Source organism: Protobothrops mucrosquamatus, unplaced genomic scaffold, assembly GCF_001527695.2.
Source record: "Protobothrops mucrosquamatus isolate PMUCROS unplaced genomic scaffold, P.Mucros_1.0 scaffold1333, whole genome shotgun sequence".
In the NCBI taxonomy this organism is placed as follows: Eukaryota; Metazoa; Chordata; class Lepidosauria; order Squamata; family Viperidae; genus Protobothrops; species Protobothrops mucrosquamatus.
The window spans coordinates 223193-241604 of NW_015387531.1; the positions used below are offsets into that span (position 1 = coordinate 223193).

An 18412-nucleotide genomic window follows, 5' to 3' on the forward strand; every position below is an offset into this window, starting at 1 on the left:
GCTGATTGTCTGTGCTGAATGACTATATTCCCATCTTAGATTAACCTGGCATGTGGTTTGCTCGCTCAGAGTTGTGAGTTCTCCCAAACTGCTTCATACAAATTCAGTGGCACAATTTGAGAGGCAGAATTTTAGACTCAGATTTCAGCACATTGCCAGGTCTCCTGCCCACATTCCTAAGCTTTTATCTCCCTCCCCACAAAAACAAGTAAACAACCACCATAATCCCCATTCTCCTTTGGCGGTTAGTGCATCACCAAATGACTTCCTCTGGCCATGTAGAACAGGGGTCTTCAAACTTGGCAACTTTAAGACTTGTGGACTTCAACTCCCAGAATTCCTCAGCCAGCGTGCCTGACTGAGGAATTCTGGGAGTTGACGTCCACAAGTCATAAAAGGGCCAAGTTTGAAGACCCCTGATGTAGAAGGTCAGAAGGCTGAACTGGATTCTTGGCCTCTCAAAGCTTGCAAATTCCCGATTTAGGGCTTTGGGGTATAGTATGAAGTCAGCCAACTATGTTTATTGAACAACCATCATTAAGCAAATCTTGATGTGAACTCAGTCAGCGTGAGGAACAGAAAAAGTGTATCCTGTCCTATCTCTTAGTTCCCACTGAAATACTGAGAGATAAACTAATGAGAAAAGTTATATCTCACTGATCTAAATTCTTAATTCCCCCCCCCCCCTCCATTCATTTTTCATTTCACCCAGACGAGCTAATTGTTTTGCTCTTATTGAAAGATAGCAAAAGGAATGCTTGTCTAACAATGATAAACAAACTTAGTACAGGGGCTGTGCTGGTTGAAAAGAAGCAAAATCAAGGTTACTAATACATGAATTAACATCTGCTGTCCTTGGGGCAATAGCTTCTTAATTGATAACCTAGTGCTATCAGGCAAATCAATATGTAATTTAGTAGTTTTATTCTACCTTGATAATGCTTTTTTTCCCCCAAAGGCCATCCTTTGCCTATCACCCTCAGGCATCTTTTAGTAATGGGCTTACAAACATATCATGATGGACTTTCACTTTTCACAGTGAAAAAAAAAACCCTTTTTCTTTTCTCTCTTTGCTCTACTCTTTTCCCCTTGTTTTATTTTATTGGTTCTTCCTCCATTCTGTCCAGGCCTCAGCACCAAAGCCTCAACATTTAATCTCAAGGAAAAGTCAATTATGGACTCATGGAGTCTTTCCTAGAGAATTATAGTCCTTAAACAACTTTTAGCTGGTAAAGTCATCCAGGAACGACAATAGATGTGTATTAAGCCAGGGCTTTTCAACCTTTTCACCCATTGTACCACTTTTAGGATATGGCAATATCCGAGTACCACTAGGCACCTAGAAAGGTGTCAAAAACTTGATGATAAAAAAAAGGAAAAAAGTGATGAAGTACAGGTAGTCCTTGACTTACAACAGTTCGCTTAGTGACTGTTTGAAGTTACAATGGCACTGAAAAAGTGCCCCCCAAGCCACAGCCGAGCAAGATACCTGCCTGCCCACCCGGCGGCGCTCTTCCTCCTGTCCGAGGTTTTCACTGTTGTGAGCATTTCTGTTGAGGATTGGCAGTGGGGGTGGGGTGGGGGGTGTTTGGTTTTTATTCCCCCCGTCTGCTGAGTGTTGCAGCAGGTTTTGGTCACTTCACATGACCCTGGGACACTGTGACCGTCATAAATATGAATCAGTTGCCAAGCATCTGAATGTAAAACACAAGACCCTGGAGATGCTGCAACATTCCAGCTGATCGGCGCTTCTTCTGGGCTCAGCAGAAGCACCAGGATCAGTGTTGCTTTCCAGCTGATTGGTGCTTCTTCAGGGCTCAGCAGAAGCGCCAGGATCAGTGCTGAGCTCCAGCTGGAGCCTGGCGCTGATCCTGGTGCTTCCACGGAGCCCTGACAGCCCCGAAGAAGCGCTGATCCTGGCGCTTCTGCTGAGCCCTGACAGCCCTGCAGCTCCAGCCATCTCTAACTCAGGTTTGTGCGGTGCTGCCACCGGTTCAGCTCATTCCCCTCCCCCGCTACCACTTTTCTAGGATGGTCGCGTATCACCTGCCAGGTGCCAATGTACCACAGGTGGTACCCGTACCACTGGTTGAAAAGCCCTGTATTAAGACCAGCAAAAGTTTCTTCCCCCGGAAAATCTCTCTGATTACTATATACATATATTGCTTGTGATGAATTTTGCATCTTATTAAAACAAGAATTCTGTTGATAGCCACTCCATCACCCTGGACTTTCTTAAAGTTGCCAAGGTTGGATACTTCTGGCTTAGGTAATACAATATAACATTTATTACACGACAATTCCTGATTTCTACCCAGCAAAATGGAAGTGGTCCGCAAGTAGATCAAAAGCTTCAAGACTGAAGGCGCTCTAAGAGCTCCTGAACACTAGATCAACTCTTCAGATCATGGGGAACTAAAAAAGCATTTTACAGTCATGTATCAGTCTGTGATTGGAAGTGATTCAAAATGATGCTTCATTGTGCCTTGTGGGAGACAAATCTGCACTAAACCAGCTATCTTTTCTTTTATATCCTTCATTTTTCTCTTCTTCAAAACCCTGCAAAAGCTGCTATTCTACTATGGTGTCTTCAAGATGATTCAGAATTTCTTTCAGCATTTTTTTTTGGGGGGGGGGAAATTGGGATTATAGCTTTGGTCATGCTTCTGAGCTTATTGTTGCAAGGTAACTGTATTGTAATTATCTTGGGGTTTTTTTTATCCATCCCTCTGCAATTTCCCAAAGGACTCTGCTTCCTTAACTGATAAAGCCCTGGAAGGAATGCCTTTGCAAGGTCTTCCTTTGGGGTTGAACTGAAGTTTGGGAAACCAAGAAGGCTATAGCTTTTGAAGAACAGGATTGTACAAAAAGAAGCCTTTAATACACCCATTGGCTGCTGAGTACTGTGATTAAGTTAATAAAGAACCAGAAATATCTACAAACTGAAGGTCAAAGTAGTGAAGATGTGACCACAAGTGATTTAATCAAAACCCTATGGTATTTTATATACATTCTGGAGTTCTTATTGCATTTTGACTTCTTGGAGACATTCTAAATAATCTAAATGATTACAGAAAAGAAAAAAAGAAAGAAAGAAAGAAAGAAAGAATGAAAGAAAAAAAGAAAGAAAGAAAAAGGAAGGAAGGAAGGAAGGAAGGAAGGAAGGAAGGAAGGAAGGAAGACCATCCAACTGAGTATCATTTTAAAATCAGGTAAACTACAAATAAAGGTTTTCCCCCTATAATTGGCAAGGTACCTCATGCAGAAAACGGATGATCTAAATTTTCATTAGCACTAAAACAGCTATTCCAGAAAGTGACAAGCTTTTCTCATTTAATTGAAATGTGTCTGGTCCCTCTTGGTTTCTTCCAAGTTTTTGGAAAAGTTTGTTAATTTCATTAACAAAGGAGTTTCTCAAGTCTTCCCCAATGATGAACCTACTGATGACATTTTTGAAGCGACTTGTAATTTGCTAACCCAGTGTTTAATTTTATCAATTAATAAATTACTCTTGACTGTATATTCTTAGCATTTTCATTGTTTCTGTTATTTACGGTCCTGGAGAAACAGTACGTAAAAACTATTCTGCAAATGTAGAAGTGAGATCTGGCACATATAAGAAAGCAGCACAAGAATGCTCAAATTTTAATCATTTACAGTATGCTAGAACTGACCAAGAAGTGGCCTATTGATTCTTTGAAAAATTGACAGTATAGATAGTCCTCGACATACATAACTGTGCGGGGTACTTATGACCTAGATTTGAAGTTCTGATGACCACCTCCCATCTCTGATGGCCACACCCCTTCATGATCACATGACTGGACTTCAGGCAGTTGGCAACCAGGCCACACTTAATGGCTGTTTTCAGCTTCCCCCATTCACATGACCGTGTTTTATGATTGTTTTGCTGAAAACCAGCATTTACTTACAGTTTTCACAAGCCGGTGCCCATAGTGAATCATTGGTTTGCTTAATGACTGTGGCCCTTGCTGAACGACTGCCATAACCATCACAAAAAAGATGGTAAAATTGAGTCGGTCATGGTTTAGGACTATCATGAGTTAGGATCATTATGAGCGTACTCCATTACGCTCATAACTGGAGGACTACATGGGTTAAGTCACTTATTCAGTCAGGTAGCTTCTCTGGCTACCTGGATGATCTTTCCTTTTCACATTTTATTAGTTTATCAAAATATAAAATACAAAGAGAAATTCAAAAAAAAGTAATAGAAAACTAGGAGGAGGGGGAAGGAAAAAAAAAACCACATGGTATAAAGANCTCAGGGCGGCTTACAGGTAAGTAAAAACAGAGCTATACAATAAATATCTAAAAACCAAATTAAAATATATATTAGATAAACCTGTTATTAGAAAAATTATAAAATCCCTATTAAAATCCCTATAAACCCCCCCCCCCCTAGGCCAATCCCGCTTGATGGAAAAGCCATGTCTTGAGGGCACGGCGGAAGGAGGGGAGAAAAAGGCACCATTTTCCAACTCTCTTTAGCACAATAGAAGATAACATTATAATCTCAACTTTTTACTTTTACACAACAGTATGTACTAGCCATTTCTATAGCAACAAACCTATCTAATTAGCAAAAACAAAATCAAAATTTCATTTTTTTTTTCATTGCAAGCACAAATTTTCTGAATAGAAACTAAGTTAAACATATTCTCTTCTTTGGATAAAAGAATCCATTTGACCATCTCTGCTTATCCTTGTTGCCGGGAATAACTGGATGATCTTATTCAATTCAAAGGATGCTGCATGGAAAGTTTCCTTGTCCCCAATGCGTTTTGCATTTAACGTTTGCCAAAAAGTAAATGCTTTACGGCATCTTCTCTGATGCTTGGAGAGCATCTGCTGATCAGACAGGTGTCTTCTAAAAAGCTCCTTGAACCAGCAGGATGGGGTCTTTCCTCCTGCTTTTGGGGAAGGGAACAGACAACATCTGAGCAAGTTCTCAAGAGGGAGATAGGATGAGTGGCAGATGGCTGCAAGATGCCAAATGCTCCACGCTTACGTTGAGAATTCTCTGTTTTCCTCATCTTGGCTTTATCAAATAAAACAATGCACAGTTTGTCTTCTGTTGGAACCAGAGCATTTTGAAGTGACAAGCAAACTTGAATTATGAAACAAGAAAAACTTAACTTGTCAACCTGAATTTCTTTCACAGCAAAACAAAGGAAGCCGCCGACAATGTTAATTGAATGGATTGAATTCTCTTGCCATGTTGTAGAGAGGTGTGAGATACAAAACATGGCTGTAAGTGGATAGAAATATTCTTATGCCTTCCAACTTATATGAAAAGGGAACGGAATGTGGGTAGGCTAGGTTCGTTAGCTTATGAATTCACATCAAGCTGATTAATGTTTAGGATTAACAAAATATCCCGGAGCAGTTTCTGCACATAACGATGATTCAGTTTGCTTTGTGTTTTAATAAGAATTTATTGAAATTCATATCGTTCGTTATAAATGGGGCAGAAAGAATTTCATTCCTTAAAAAAAAAAGTGAGCAAGGGAAAACAAATCAGGCAGATGCTTTCATCTATTTCTCTATTTCCAGGAATATTGATAGCATACTTTCGGGGGGGGGGGTAAGGGGAGGTGAGTGGCAGAACATGAGGCCTTTTCTAGAATTTCAAAATTGAGTAGGATAAACTGAAGCAATTTGATTGTGAGTTTCCTTCCCCAATATCTGCTGGAGAGATTGTCTCATAACAAGGAGATTTGCGTTGTTGGGAAAAAAAAATCTGTTGTGTGGGTTTCTGGTTCTTTAAATACCATGGCTTGTAAAAGTCTTCATTTCTAATAAATCAAAGTTTATTAGGGAAAGAATAAGCTTATCTCAGCAAGGCATTTCTTTGGGTTTACTCCTTCTATTTGCTCCCCACCTCTTCTGATTAAGAGCATGTATACTTTAGGTATACCAATGAAGGCATGTTAATTCTTGTTTGCAAAAAAAAAAAAAAAAAGGTGACAGAAGAATGTTTTGGTTCAGAAGTTAAATAAATCTGGCAAGAGCTCAGTTGTAGTTCAGACACCAAAGGGAAGAAGAAAAAAGGATAGTGGCTTACTACAAGGCTGAACCGGCTCCTACAGTCCCTTATCGTTGTCCATGCTGGTTGGTGTGGTAGGAGTTAAAGCGCAAAACATTTGGAAAGCCTTTGGTTATCTTCACTGGACTATGAGGTTGATTAGCAAGGCCCTCAGGGGTGCTCAGAGGGTGAAGACCAGCCCTTGGCATTTTGTTGCCTGAGGTGAATATTAAAAAAGATGTGAAATGATGATGCTGGACAAAAAAGCTGAATTGGTCTTCAATGCTTGTAATGAAACAGAGTTCTTCTCTGTCACCAAAAATAGTAGGTCAGTTTAGGGGACACAGGCCAGGCTATGAGTCCTGTAATTCCCTAACCTTTGGACTGCTGCCATTTTCTCCCCGTGTTTTATCCCTGAGGTAACAATTAGACTCCATCATATGAGAAAGCCAGCTCTGTCACTCATACTGAATGTTAGATATGGTCGCCTGCACCCTAGAATGCCATCTCTGAATTTGGTGGAGACCCTTAGAAGGACTCCCTTAAGTTCCTCTTGAAGACCCTCTCTTTTCATCCAGGCTTTCTGTCTGTTGGCGTCCTTTTGCTTTGCTTTGGTTCCCCCCCCATTCTTCCCCTCGATTATTCCAAGGAGTGTGTCATTTCATGCCTTTTTAATTTACCGTCTATTGTTTGTGTTTTAATGCTGATTTTAAATCAAGATCGGCAGTAGGAGTAGCAGTAGCAATGACAGGGATGGGGCTGATGAAAATTGTGATGGAGACTTGTCTAAAGCTATGATTTAATTGGGTGGAGAATAGAAGTGAGCCAAATCTTGCTGTTATACTAAATACGGCCGAGCTGGAGACGGAGGGAACGGGCTCAAGGAACATGACATCCATAACATAACCCTTATGTTAATTTAAATACCTTGTATGCAGTTTGCTGCTTTGGTTGGCGGGCAATAAATTTGTGACAGCACCGAAACAGCAGAAGTCTCCTGAGACCGAGGTCAGCTCTGCAGCCTCTTTTGCTTTCTCTTGCCTTGAATGAATCCTACTGCTATGATATGAATAATTGGGCTCTCCAGAGACTTCTACAATTGCGAGTTTATGCGGTGCCTGTTAGGCTTACAGTACAAATCCCAGTGTGGAACGAGGTGGCCTTTCAGCTGGCAAAGGATCAAAGCAACGTAGTGTCATTTTCCTACACTTACATGCATGCCTTCCGTTTTCCTTATTCTTAATTATGAATGTATTCATAGGCCTGGGAGGGTCTCAGAAGCGATGAGACCTCTCAGCCAAAGCTTGTTTGTTTTGTTTTGTTTATATTTGTTTTGGAGATCCTTTCCCCCAGAGAACTCTACCAGGTCATCTCAGTTGGTCATTTGCAAATTCTACATTTTTGGGTTAATTAGATTTTCAAAGGGCAGACTGTTGATGCATATAAGTAATTTTAAATACTAATTCTTGCTGACAAGATGCTCTTTTTTTTACTGATGGCTGTGATGGTTTTGTGTGTGTCAGTAATTTTTTTATAAGCCCAAAGGGATTGTCAAGACCTCTTGAGACTTCATTTGCAATTGATAATACTGTATATCTACGAAGGAGGGAGAAAAGCAAGCTTGATTTGGGAACTGGGATGAGATGAGAGCATGGAAATACCTGCATAACAACAACAACAACAACAACAATAATAATACAGTTGGAAGGGACTTGGAGGTCTTCTAGTCCAACCCCCTGCTCAGGCAGAAACCCTATACCATTTCAGATAAATGGTTGTCCAGTCTCTTTTTAAAAATTTCCATTGTTGGAGCATCCACAACTTCTGGAGGCAGGTTGTTCCACTGGGTAATTGTTCTAACTGTCAGGAAGTTTCTCCTTAGTTCTAGGTTGCTTCTCTCCTTGATTAATTTGCATCCACTGCTTCTTGTCCTGCCTTTAGGTGCTTTGGAGAATAGCTTGACTCCATCTGGGTCATTTTAAAACTGCGGTTTTGTTAACTGAGATGGGGAAGCCCCAAGGTTTCATGTGTCATCTTGGAGAAATTGTCATGTGCAAGGAAACTCTTTAATACAATACATTTTATGTTAGTCTCCTCTTGAAAATTGTTGACCACATTTTATCCCAGATTTGAAATGCTAGTGATTTTCATTGCAGAGTTCAAAATTGTTGACCAGCAAACCCCTAACCAATTATGGGCCAGACCTTTTGAAAGGCTGCCTGTTTCTTTAGCAACTGTCAGTAATTGTCAGCCATCATTAGACATCTTGTTAAATAATATTCCACCAGCAAAAACACCCAACCCAACCCAACCATCAATGGTTGTATAGGACCTTTGCAGTAGTAGCGATGAGTGCAAATTTGGCAGAGCTTCTTCCTTATGTTGCTTTTTGCCAAGAGGTCAACACTGCTTTGAAACATTAGTATTCCGTACTCACAATGGGTTGTCATCTGATACTCTGTTACTCCTTGGTTTCATGATCAGCTTTCATGTTGTTGTTGCTGACAGGCGAGGAGTTTATCAGAACCAGAACTTAGAATGCCATTAGCTTCTCCACATGGCGCCAACTTCCAACTGACCACTTCTTCTCTGTCCTGGCTTGCTAAATCTAAACCTTAGCATTGTAGCTTCATATTTGAGCTGACCTCATCACATGCACTAGGGATAGACTATAAGCCAGGGGTGTCAAACTGCCAGCCCGTGGGCTGGATGCATCATGCCGAAACTGCGCCCACCCCAGCTCCAGCAATGGGGGGGAAAGTCGCGATACGTCGCGACACGTCACGTGACGTTGCGAGTTTGACACCCCTGCTATAAGACTTGCAAAGCAACCCAACACCATCTGGTTACTTCAAATAACGTAATGAGCCACCTGTTCTCTGTTTTTCCCCCCACCTATGAATCAGAGAAATGATACAGTTTGTATCACATCTGTTATTGAAGAAGAGAGAGAGAGAGAGAGAGAGAGATGTGGGTGGAGGGGGGTGGCAGTGGAGAATATGCAAACTAGGCTGATTGTGTCTGACCACTGATGCTGTAACAATGAATTGGCCCATTTTCTATCGCGCAAAGACTGAATGGCACCTCGCTGCTGGATGATTCCAGTGAAATTGAATTGGCCCTTTCTCAGGTTTTGGTCGTGTACCCATCCATCAAAAACAGTGCTTAACCAGAATGCAAGATTAATGACTGCCAGAGATTTAATTTGCTAATACCTGAAGGAGTCACTAATGGGGTTTGGGAGTGTTATGAAAGGTGGAGGAGGGGAAGCTGAAGAAAACACGATGATGGCTCTGAAAATCAGGCATGTATGCAAGCCCAGCCATTTATTAATAAGTCTGGGAGAAGCCAGGGTTCTTTGGTTTCACTGTAAACGCTCTAAAAAGAGCTGTTTTTAATTATTTATTCTTTGTTCTCAGCAACACAAGCAAGTATTTTGCAGTGCATTTGGCTTAGCTGTCTTCTAATTTCCTTAAAGTTAGAGAAAGGATGGGTTTTCTTTTTTTCTTTTTTCTTCTTTCTTTTCTTGGCTTCCAAGAGCAGGCAGAGCTATCATTCCATGGTTTGCTGCCTTTAGATTCACACAACCATCACTCTTGAACTTCCCCACGCTGCTCTCCAATAAGGCAGCTCTTGTTTATCCCTGGGAATCTTTTATTTTTGTTTTAACATCTGTTTCTCCAGCTGGACTGGAAAGCCAACTGGAGCTTGACATGGGATTTAAATGCTTATTTCATTTAGAAGGACAACTCTCCCAAACCCTGCAATCTCCTAAAACAAAACATATTTTTTTTTCAGGATGAGATAAATGCTAGGCATTTGTAAGTATTTAATGCACAGTTCTGATGTATTCTCCACGCTTCAGGAGAAGTAGAAATGAAAGGTGGATATTCAGGCAGGTCTGAGATGTTTATTAGACTTTTAGGGGTGGTGGTGGTGGCTGATCAATTGTCCTAACTGTCAGGAAATTTATCCTTAATTCTAGCTTGCTTCTCGCCTTGATTAGTTTCCACCCGTTGCTTTTTGTCCTGCCTTCAGGTGCTTTGGAGAATAGCTTGACCCATTCTTCTAACTAAGACCATCATTCTCTGTAGATAACAGAAGTAACCTCAGGCCCGTTATGTTATTATTTTTGAATATGTATAAATGAATCATTTTTCCCTCTCGTCTGAAATTTATAAATACGAACGCATCTCTTTGTCTGCAGGGCTGTGTCTCCCACTATTCTTTTGGAAGGGAACCCCCCCCCACCTCCTTCCAGGACGCACTACTAAATAATTAAGTACTGCAGTGAGTCTTGCTCATCGGTTGTTGGGTCCTGCATGTGATTCCACAGTAACAGTGTCAACGCTGCAAATACTGTATATTCTTGCTTTGACAATATGCAGAACTGTCTGGTATTTTTATAGTTAAACCAGGCAACAGGGAAAAAGGGAGGAGAATAAGGATAGCCCGGGAAAAAGAAACCGGAAGTAAATCACATCTTCCAAGTTAATTGGAAGATGTGAACCATGACCCCAAAACAAGGGAGTGGAAAAATGATTAGAATGTATGTGTAACGGAAGAAGCCAGATCTAAGCATTTCCACCATGCCGTACTGACGTCTCTGTAACCTTAATAAATGCTTTTAGGAAAAAATGTGCCTGAAAGTCCTTTTAAGTGTTTCGTTAATCAGACACATGACAAACAGTCAATGAACTCAAAAGGAAAAAGGACTTACTTCTTTGGGAGCGAGCACAGCAGAAAGCCACAATAGTGGCCATCAGGACTAGGAAAGCTACACCAGCTCCAACGGCCACACCTATGATGACTGCCATGGGCACTGACTCTGGAAGAAACAAGACAACAAATGAAGTGGAGAAGGAATCCCTCTGTTCCTTTTTTTCCTTGCCCCACACTTGCCACCAAGACCTCAATTATTTATTCTCAAGTAATTCTTCATTCTCAGGCTTGCCCATGTCATCGGTAAGACTAGTTCCTACTCGATGAAACAGACACAGGGTTAGAAATGCATGGCAGACTATGATGAGCTGGAAAAGGAACATGTGGGTTTAGGAGTAAGGCTTATGTTGGGTCACTAACCCCTGGATCGCCTGTGTTTGTGAAAACAAAAGTCAACTTTTGGCTGCCAAGACTGGCTAGGATCCCATCCCTTTGAGCCGTTTACTCGAAATATTGAAACCTCTGTTGAGGACAGAGACAGTGGCTTTGATAAAAGTAAAATTAATACTGTGTGCTTGGGTTTGGATATCTGAGCGTATGCAGACCAAGTTAAAAGATACAGGATGGGCTGCTTTATTATTTGAAGCTACTTGCTTCAGCCCTAAGAAAAGGAAGTTTCTGAAATCCTCCTGTTGAACCATCCTTATGAGCATGGCTTGACCAAATTCATCTTTCATATCCATAGTAACTTCTCCGGACTTTTGTTTCATCTCCCCCAATCCTATACATGTATAACAGTCCTCTTCTTTGTTATTGCAATTTTGGAGAAGATTGAAAGCATCCACTTCTACTTGTAAAGCAACATCTGGTTACATCTTAATTTGAGGAAGTATTAAAAGCATCCCCTTCGTGAATCAGTCCTGAGGATGGAGAATCTGCAAGCTAAGACTTGCTGGTCTTTATACACCGTGATTTAGGATGACATCTGAGGATGTCGTCATAGTTCTTGGTTCAAGCATGCTTCCAAACCATAGTTTGGTAGTTATGTTCCTGAGCCTAGGTGTGGCTCTTCATGTGCTCTTCATCTGTCTTCTTAATGAAATGATTATTTATGTATTTATTTATTTTATTTATAGTGATCACAGAGACAGGCCTTCTCCAGAAGGAAGTTAGCCAAACATTTCCTACCCTGCTATCATAAAACGACTCAATGCACGGGATAAAAATTGGGTGAGTTTTTGAAAAGTTCAATGCAAATTTTTAAAATCCTTGGCTAGTTCTTGCTTAGCTTCTGCTTTGTAACGGATTATGATTGAACGGTACTTTGGGTTGAGGACATGCTGTCTAAATTAATTGTTGCTTGTCAAAAATGATCCCGAGGAAGTGGGAATGAAATATAGGAACATGAAATAAAACTAGCAGCTGTCAAAAATTCAACTTTGCTGTCATTCTCCATCCCTCCCAATAATCCAGCCAGTGTTTAGATTTCAGAGCCCATACAGAGAGTCCCCGCACCCCCATACGAATGATTGCAAGTTATATTTGTGAAAGGTTGATGAAGAAATGGTACGTGACGTGAAAGGAGGGGGAAAAAAGGCTTTTCCATCCTTCGGCTGCAGGAGAATCTACTCAAATAGTCTTACACTCCTGGGGGATAAATAATATATTGCTATTTCTTCACTTGGTATTACCTTCTCCATCCCATGACCAGCCCTACTATTATGTAAAGTGGTAGATGTTGAGGAAAAGTAACGTCAACAGCTTTGGCTGAGCCCTAAGTCATTCTGTTTTGCTTTTTGTTTGAACACTTCATTCTGAGTCTGGAGACATTTCTGCCTCTCCTGGGTTCATAAAAGAGCAGTACAAAATGGCGTTCTCCCACCAGGATAATAAGAAGGGAAGATTTAACCATTGATTCAGTTAGCTTCTGTTGCCAGAAAAGGGAGGGAAAAAAACCCCACATCTTTCTGTTTGGGGCAGTAAAATATCTTAGGACAACCTTGATCCCAAACTATATATGGGAAGAAGGAAACAAATATTTGGGAAAGAAAAAGATCCACTGATCAGGATAAGAATTCAAGGGATTGTATTATGTTGACAGTTTTTTCTTCTTCAAATTTGTTAACTGGTGGCTGAAAGGATGTGGAGAACCAGACATTTCCAGCCTCTCAGCACAAACTTAAATGTCCAGACTGAAATGTGACGGATCAACAATTGAGATATTAGTTCTATGAAAGCCTGCACGTTTTCAACTCTCCGCACAGATTCACTTGTCATTTGGAAAAAATGGATAATTCACAAGAAAAACATCAAAAATGGTGAAATTTAGTTCGATGAAAGATTGGACATTTTCAATTCTCCGCACAGATTCACTTGTGATTTGGAAAAAAAGTGGATAATTTACAAGCAAAAAAGAACAACAACAAGCCCATATCAGATTCATGAACCAATGCTGCAACATGGAAAGTTGGTCTTGTTCATTCATTGTTGGTGACTTCAAGTTTACACAGTTCAGTGCATTATTCTTAGCATTGCCCTTGAAGATGCTAAAAATGTCAATTAGCATAAACTATTGCTGTCCACATTTGGATAGGTAAACAGAACACATGGGTGGGAACACCTGACAACTTCATTGATTTTCAGTAGGATTGCAGATATATTAAAAAAACGGTTTGGTGTATTGCTATGATTTTGTCTTGCTTTCACGTCACCCATAATTTGATAGCAATAACAATAGCACTTAGACTTATATACTGCTTCACAGTGCTTTACAGCTGTCTCTAAGCAGTTTACAGAGTCAGCGTATTGCCCCCAAAAATCTGGGTCCTCATTTTACTGTCCTCAGAAGGATGGAAGGCTGAGTCAACCTTGAGCCAGTGAGAATCAAACTGTCGAACTGCTGGCAGCCGGCAGTCAGCAGAAGTAGCCTGCAGTACTGCACTCTGACCACTGCGCCACCATGGCTCATACCAAAGATTGAACTGTCTCTCAGTTGATAGCTTGCTGGTCAGGATGGTCTTGCCCAGTTTTGATTCCGGCCACTTTCTGTTATTGGATTCGGAAAGCATCACCATTGCTTGTGGGGTTTGAAGAATAATTCCAGATGGAATATTGGAAGCCTAGCTGGAAGTGAAGAACCTGAGAACATAGAATCTCTCCACAGTGCAAAGAGAATTGTTAAAGCCAAATCAGTGGAAAGTTTATCCTCTTATACATGAACCTTGATTGTTTCTATAGTGAGTATGCTCTCACAGGTAATGCTCTACTGATAAGAAAACGGTGGCAATATAAAATTTTCATCATCAAGATACCAAATCAGGTTTGAGATTCTATGACTCAATCACGCTCGTTTCTGAGTCCGACAGCCCTAAACTTACAGGTAGTCCTCAGGTTACAATTTGGACCAGAACTTTTGTCACTAAGTGATTTGTTTTGTTTGTTAAGCGAATAATGTGGTCATGAAAGCGAATTTGGCTTCCCGCATTGACGCCATTTGTCCGAAGTCTCCTGGGAAGGTTGCAGATGGGTGATCACGTAACCCCAGGAGGTTGCAATTGCCGTAAATGCACTCACATTTTAATCACATAATTGCAGGAATACAGGTGGCCCTCATCGTACGACCGCAACTGAGCCTAAAATGGCTGTTGTTAAGCGAGACAGTTGTTAAGTGGGTTTCTCCCCCTTTTTATGACCTTGCTTGCCACAGCTGTTAAGTGAATCACTGCAACTGTTAAGTTAGTAACATGGCGGTTAAGTGAACCTGGCTTCCCCCAATGGACTTTGCTTGTCAGAAGGTTGCAAAAGCGGATCCGATGGTCCCGGGACGCTGCAATCGTCATAAATATACACATCAGTTGCCAAGCATCTGAATGTTGACCATGGGGATGCTGCAATGACTGTGAAAAATGGTGGTAAGTCACTTTTTTTCAGAGGGGTTGTCACGTCAAACAGAGACTGAACGGATGTAAGTTGAGGACTACTTGTACTGCAATAGTCGTAAGGGTGTGGGCTGTTCATCACTCGGTTTTACAAGCACTGTCGTAACTTCAGACGGTGATGCCTCATTCTTACGAATGGTTGTCACTCAAGGATTATCTATCCACTGTTTTCCTTTGCAGTTGAAATAGGGCTCTTCTTCCATCCAATGTGAGAAAGCAACTGTAGTTATTTCGGATCTATGACAGCAACTCTTGTTGTTAAAATGCCCTCTGCTTGCAGGTGTCTCAGCAAACAACAGAGACACCAGCAGATGCCATGTAGCAACTTTCCTTTCTCTGCCCGCACTGCGGTTAGGGATCTACGGTGTGTGAGATGCAGCCTCTTCCGTCTTAATGGCGCCATTCATGTTTCTGCTTTTCATCCCTTTCCCACGCTTTTGTGTGTCTGATCGGGGAATGATTAGAGGTGTGGTTTCATGACGAAGGGACAATATCAAGGGCATGGCGCTTTATATGCGTTTCAGTTCTTTTGTGTAGGGCAAATAGCTATTTGCTGCTATCTGGATCAGAAGGATGATGAGTTTTCACCGTCCTTGTTGTTTGTGTTATTTTGTGTGCTTGAAAGGGCTGTGGAAAGATCTAGGGTGGAATTTTCATGGCTATCGGATAAATCAGGTGTTCTTTTCTAAGGCGAGAGTGAAACAGCACCCGCCTCAGAGGGGTAAAACTGATAGTGGGCCTACAATTCTACATCCCTACCAACCTGAGTTTTTCTATGCTTTTTAATCTACACCAGTGGTTCTCAACCTTTTCTTCACCATGGACCCCCTTTAAATACCTTTTGTGGCTACCCCAAGATGTAACTCAAGATGTAAATCATAACATAACATTTCTCCAAGCCCTTGACATTGCAGTTGAGAACCACTGATCTATACATTTTTGTCCATTTTTAAAATATATTTATTGTTTGTCTATTTGAGGGGTATGTGTATATGTGTGTGTGAGAACCCTAACCCCCAAATTTTGAAAACTGCAGGTTACAGAATGCATGTAGCTTTTCCAATATTCAGCTTTTCCAACACATCCCAGGTTGGTTTACGTATCAAAGATTTCTGATAGTTCCTTTTTGTTGGTTGGTTGGTTTGTTTGCATCTTTTTTTCTGCCAATATTCGAGATCTTGATCCATCTCTTGGTTCTCGTTATGTTACTGAGGGCCAAATTTCCTGCAGAATTAATTATGATCCACCGTTTGCAAATTTTCAGAAAAGTTTCCAGCTGGCTTTTAATACGTAAATGGGTTTTGTTGAATTGTTTTTTACCTGTTTGAGATTGCTTTACGGGATGGGTTGTTTTAACTGCTCCTTGTTCTTACTGTTACCTTTATTTTTTATTGTGCTTTTATAGCCATGGATTTATTGTTTATAAGCCACCTTTGTCCTTAAAAGAGGTCTGGGAATATTTCAAGTGTATCAAACGAATAAATGAAAGCGATGGTGCCTGTGGGCGGAAAGGAAAAAAAAAAATCAAGATGGCATCCACAACTGTGTGATTGAAGCCCTGCTCCTCCCCTTTTAATGTGTGTGTCGGCCCTCTAAGGTGGACCAAATTCAAAAACCATAGACATGCAAGCTAATACTACTTATATTATAAAGTATAATACAGGTGGTCCTCAACTTATGATCACAGTTGAGAGCAGGGTTCCCATCGCTAAGCAAGGCAGTCGTTAAGTGACTTGTTGTGGCCTTTTTGCCATTGTTGTTCAGCAAATCAGTGCAGTTGTTAAGTTAATCACAGGTCTTTAAGTGAATCTGGAAACCAGTCAGGAAGGAAGGTTACCAAGGGTGATCACATGACCCTGGGATGTCGCAACCATTGTAAATACACACTAGTTGTCAAGCACCTGGGTTTTGATGGTGTGATGTCCATAGTGTGAGACTGGTTCTAAGTCACTTTTTCAGTGCTGTTGTAGATTCCGTCCCTAAATGAATGGTTGTGAGTCAAGGGCTACCTGTATTATCAAATATTATAGTAACAGAATCTTGCAAGTCTTAATCAATCTTCCACCACCCTCCCTTTTTCTTTATCAGAAAAAGGGAGGGTTGTGTCTGATGTTTTCTCAAATTACATTCCTGTCCCGGACTCATATTTCTTTTATCTCACCATTGTCTTGGTTGCGGTTCTTCCTCCTGTTCCTCAAGGTTATTCCTTCTGCCCATTACACACAAGAAAAGAGCAGGGCGTGGATTACATGGCTGCAGAAGCCATCTTGCCATTTTTGACACCTCCCCTCTCCCCCCCCTGCCCACCACCATCATCACCGTCATGAATGACCTTGTCAACCATGCAGATTTAAAGTCATGCGTGGCTCTTTGGCTTAATTTTGAAAGCCACCTACAACGATCCTCCAGGTTCTTGATCGGAATAATCTTGTTTTTCCCTGGCAGCCTGATGGATGAGGGAGATGAGGTCAGAGGAGAGAGAGTGAAATGCCAAAAGAACGTAGCAATGGCCACCTGCTTTGAATGGTGACCCCCCCCCCATTCCCTCTGCTAATGACCCATGGCAGTTTAGGCCCAAGGGGATGTGAGCTTGGGGAGAAACCATTTTTCCTGTTCTCGTTCTTAACCACCTTGCAGGGTAGGTGGAACAGGAAAGATGCTGCCAGCCAAGCTTTCAGAGCAATACACAGGCTGATCCAGAGGTAAGTGAGAAGCTCTTATGAAGGGAAGGTGAGGTCCTAATAACCAACGCAGACACTGAGAGAAGATGGTTTGTGATGGGGCTCATGCAAACAAAGTAGCCCAGAGCAAAGCGGGATGATGGGATGGGTAGAAGCTTGCAAAAAGCAGTTTTCAGAAACATGGTAAACTTAAGTCAGCAAAATCATTCCTACAGTGGAACTGTCATCTTTGTTCCCCCCCCCCAAAGTATCTAACCAGAACTAACCACGATCAATTCCTTGGATTCCCACAAGCGTGCCAAATGCAGTCAGTAAATTCTCCGGGAGACAATCGCTGTTAGTTTAGCAAAAGAGGGAGGTATAGGCTATACCTGAAATTGAATTTTGCTTGTGGTCGTTTTGACATGCCAGCATTCATCTTAGAGATGAGGTTCAATCGGTGGAACATGGCTTAAAGAACATGTTAATAGGCCATTCACGGGCATTTTCCAGCTCTGGGTCTAAGGATAAGTAAGATATCCTCTTCTTCATGCTCATCAATTCAACACCTCGGTAGTCGTAGTGTGAATTTTAGCACTATCCCATTGAAAAAAGCAGTAGGATTTGGGATGGGAGAACTTTAAAGAACCCAAGGATTCTGAAGGCTAACCAACCCTTCCGACAATGGTTCCTCTCTCAGGCATCCTTTTACCTCCTTTTAATGGACGTGGCATAACTGTTTCATTGGGGTTAGCTTGGGAGATGGGGGAGATCAGTTCACAGAGTCACCTTCACTCATAATTCCGTACCTGTTTCCATACCAGCTCCTGACTTCATTTCCGTACCTGTTTGAAAATAAAGCAAGTGTCTACAGCCAACGCCCAACTGCAAGATCAGTCAGTTATTTCTTTTTCTTTTTCTGGGGTTGCAAATCCCGGGGAAGTTTTGCCCATCACTTCCAAAGGCAGCTTCAGGGGCCACGGCCCACTTGTTGCAAGGCCTGGGGTTCCAAAATGCCTCTGGACATCAGGCAACCCCCATCTGAGCGTCCATCATATTTCAAATTATACTTGGAGGAAATTGCTAGTGGGGAAAGAAAGAAA

The 18412-nt window shown here is 41.5% G+C and overlaps 1 protein-coding gene across 1 annotated transcript in view; it reads right to left on the reverse strand.

Moving 5' to 3' along the window:
- The window catches only part of KIRREL3 (kirre like nephrin family adhesion molecule 3), a gene marked incomplete at its 5' end in the record, with an annotated part of 152255 nt that overhangs the window by 31641 nt on the left and 102202 nt on the right, over positions 1-18412 (reverse strand). Inside the window, 2 exons of the mRNA XM_015821452.1 lie at positions 10770-10877; positions 18119-18154. Of these exons, the coding sequence (XP_015676938.1) occupies positions 10770-10877; positions 18119-18154 (144 nt within the window). The remainder of the gene's footprint in view (positions 1-10769; positions 10878-18118; positions 18155-18412) is intronic.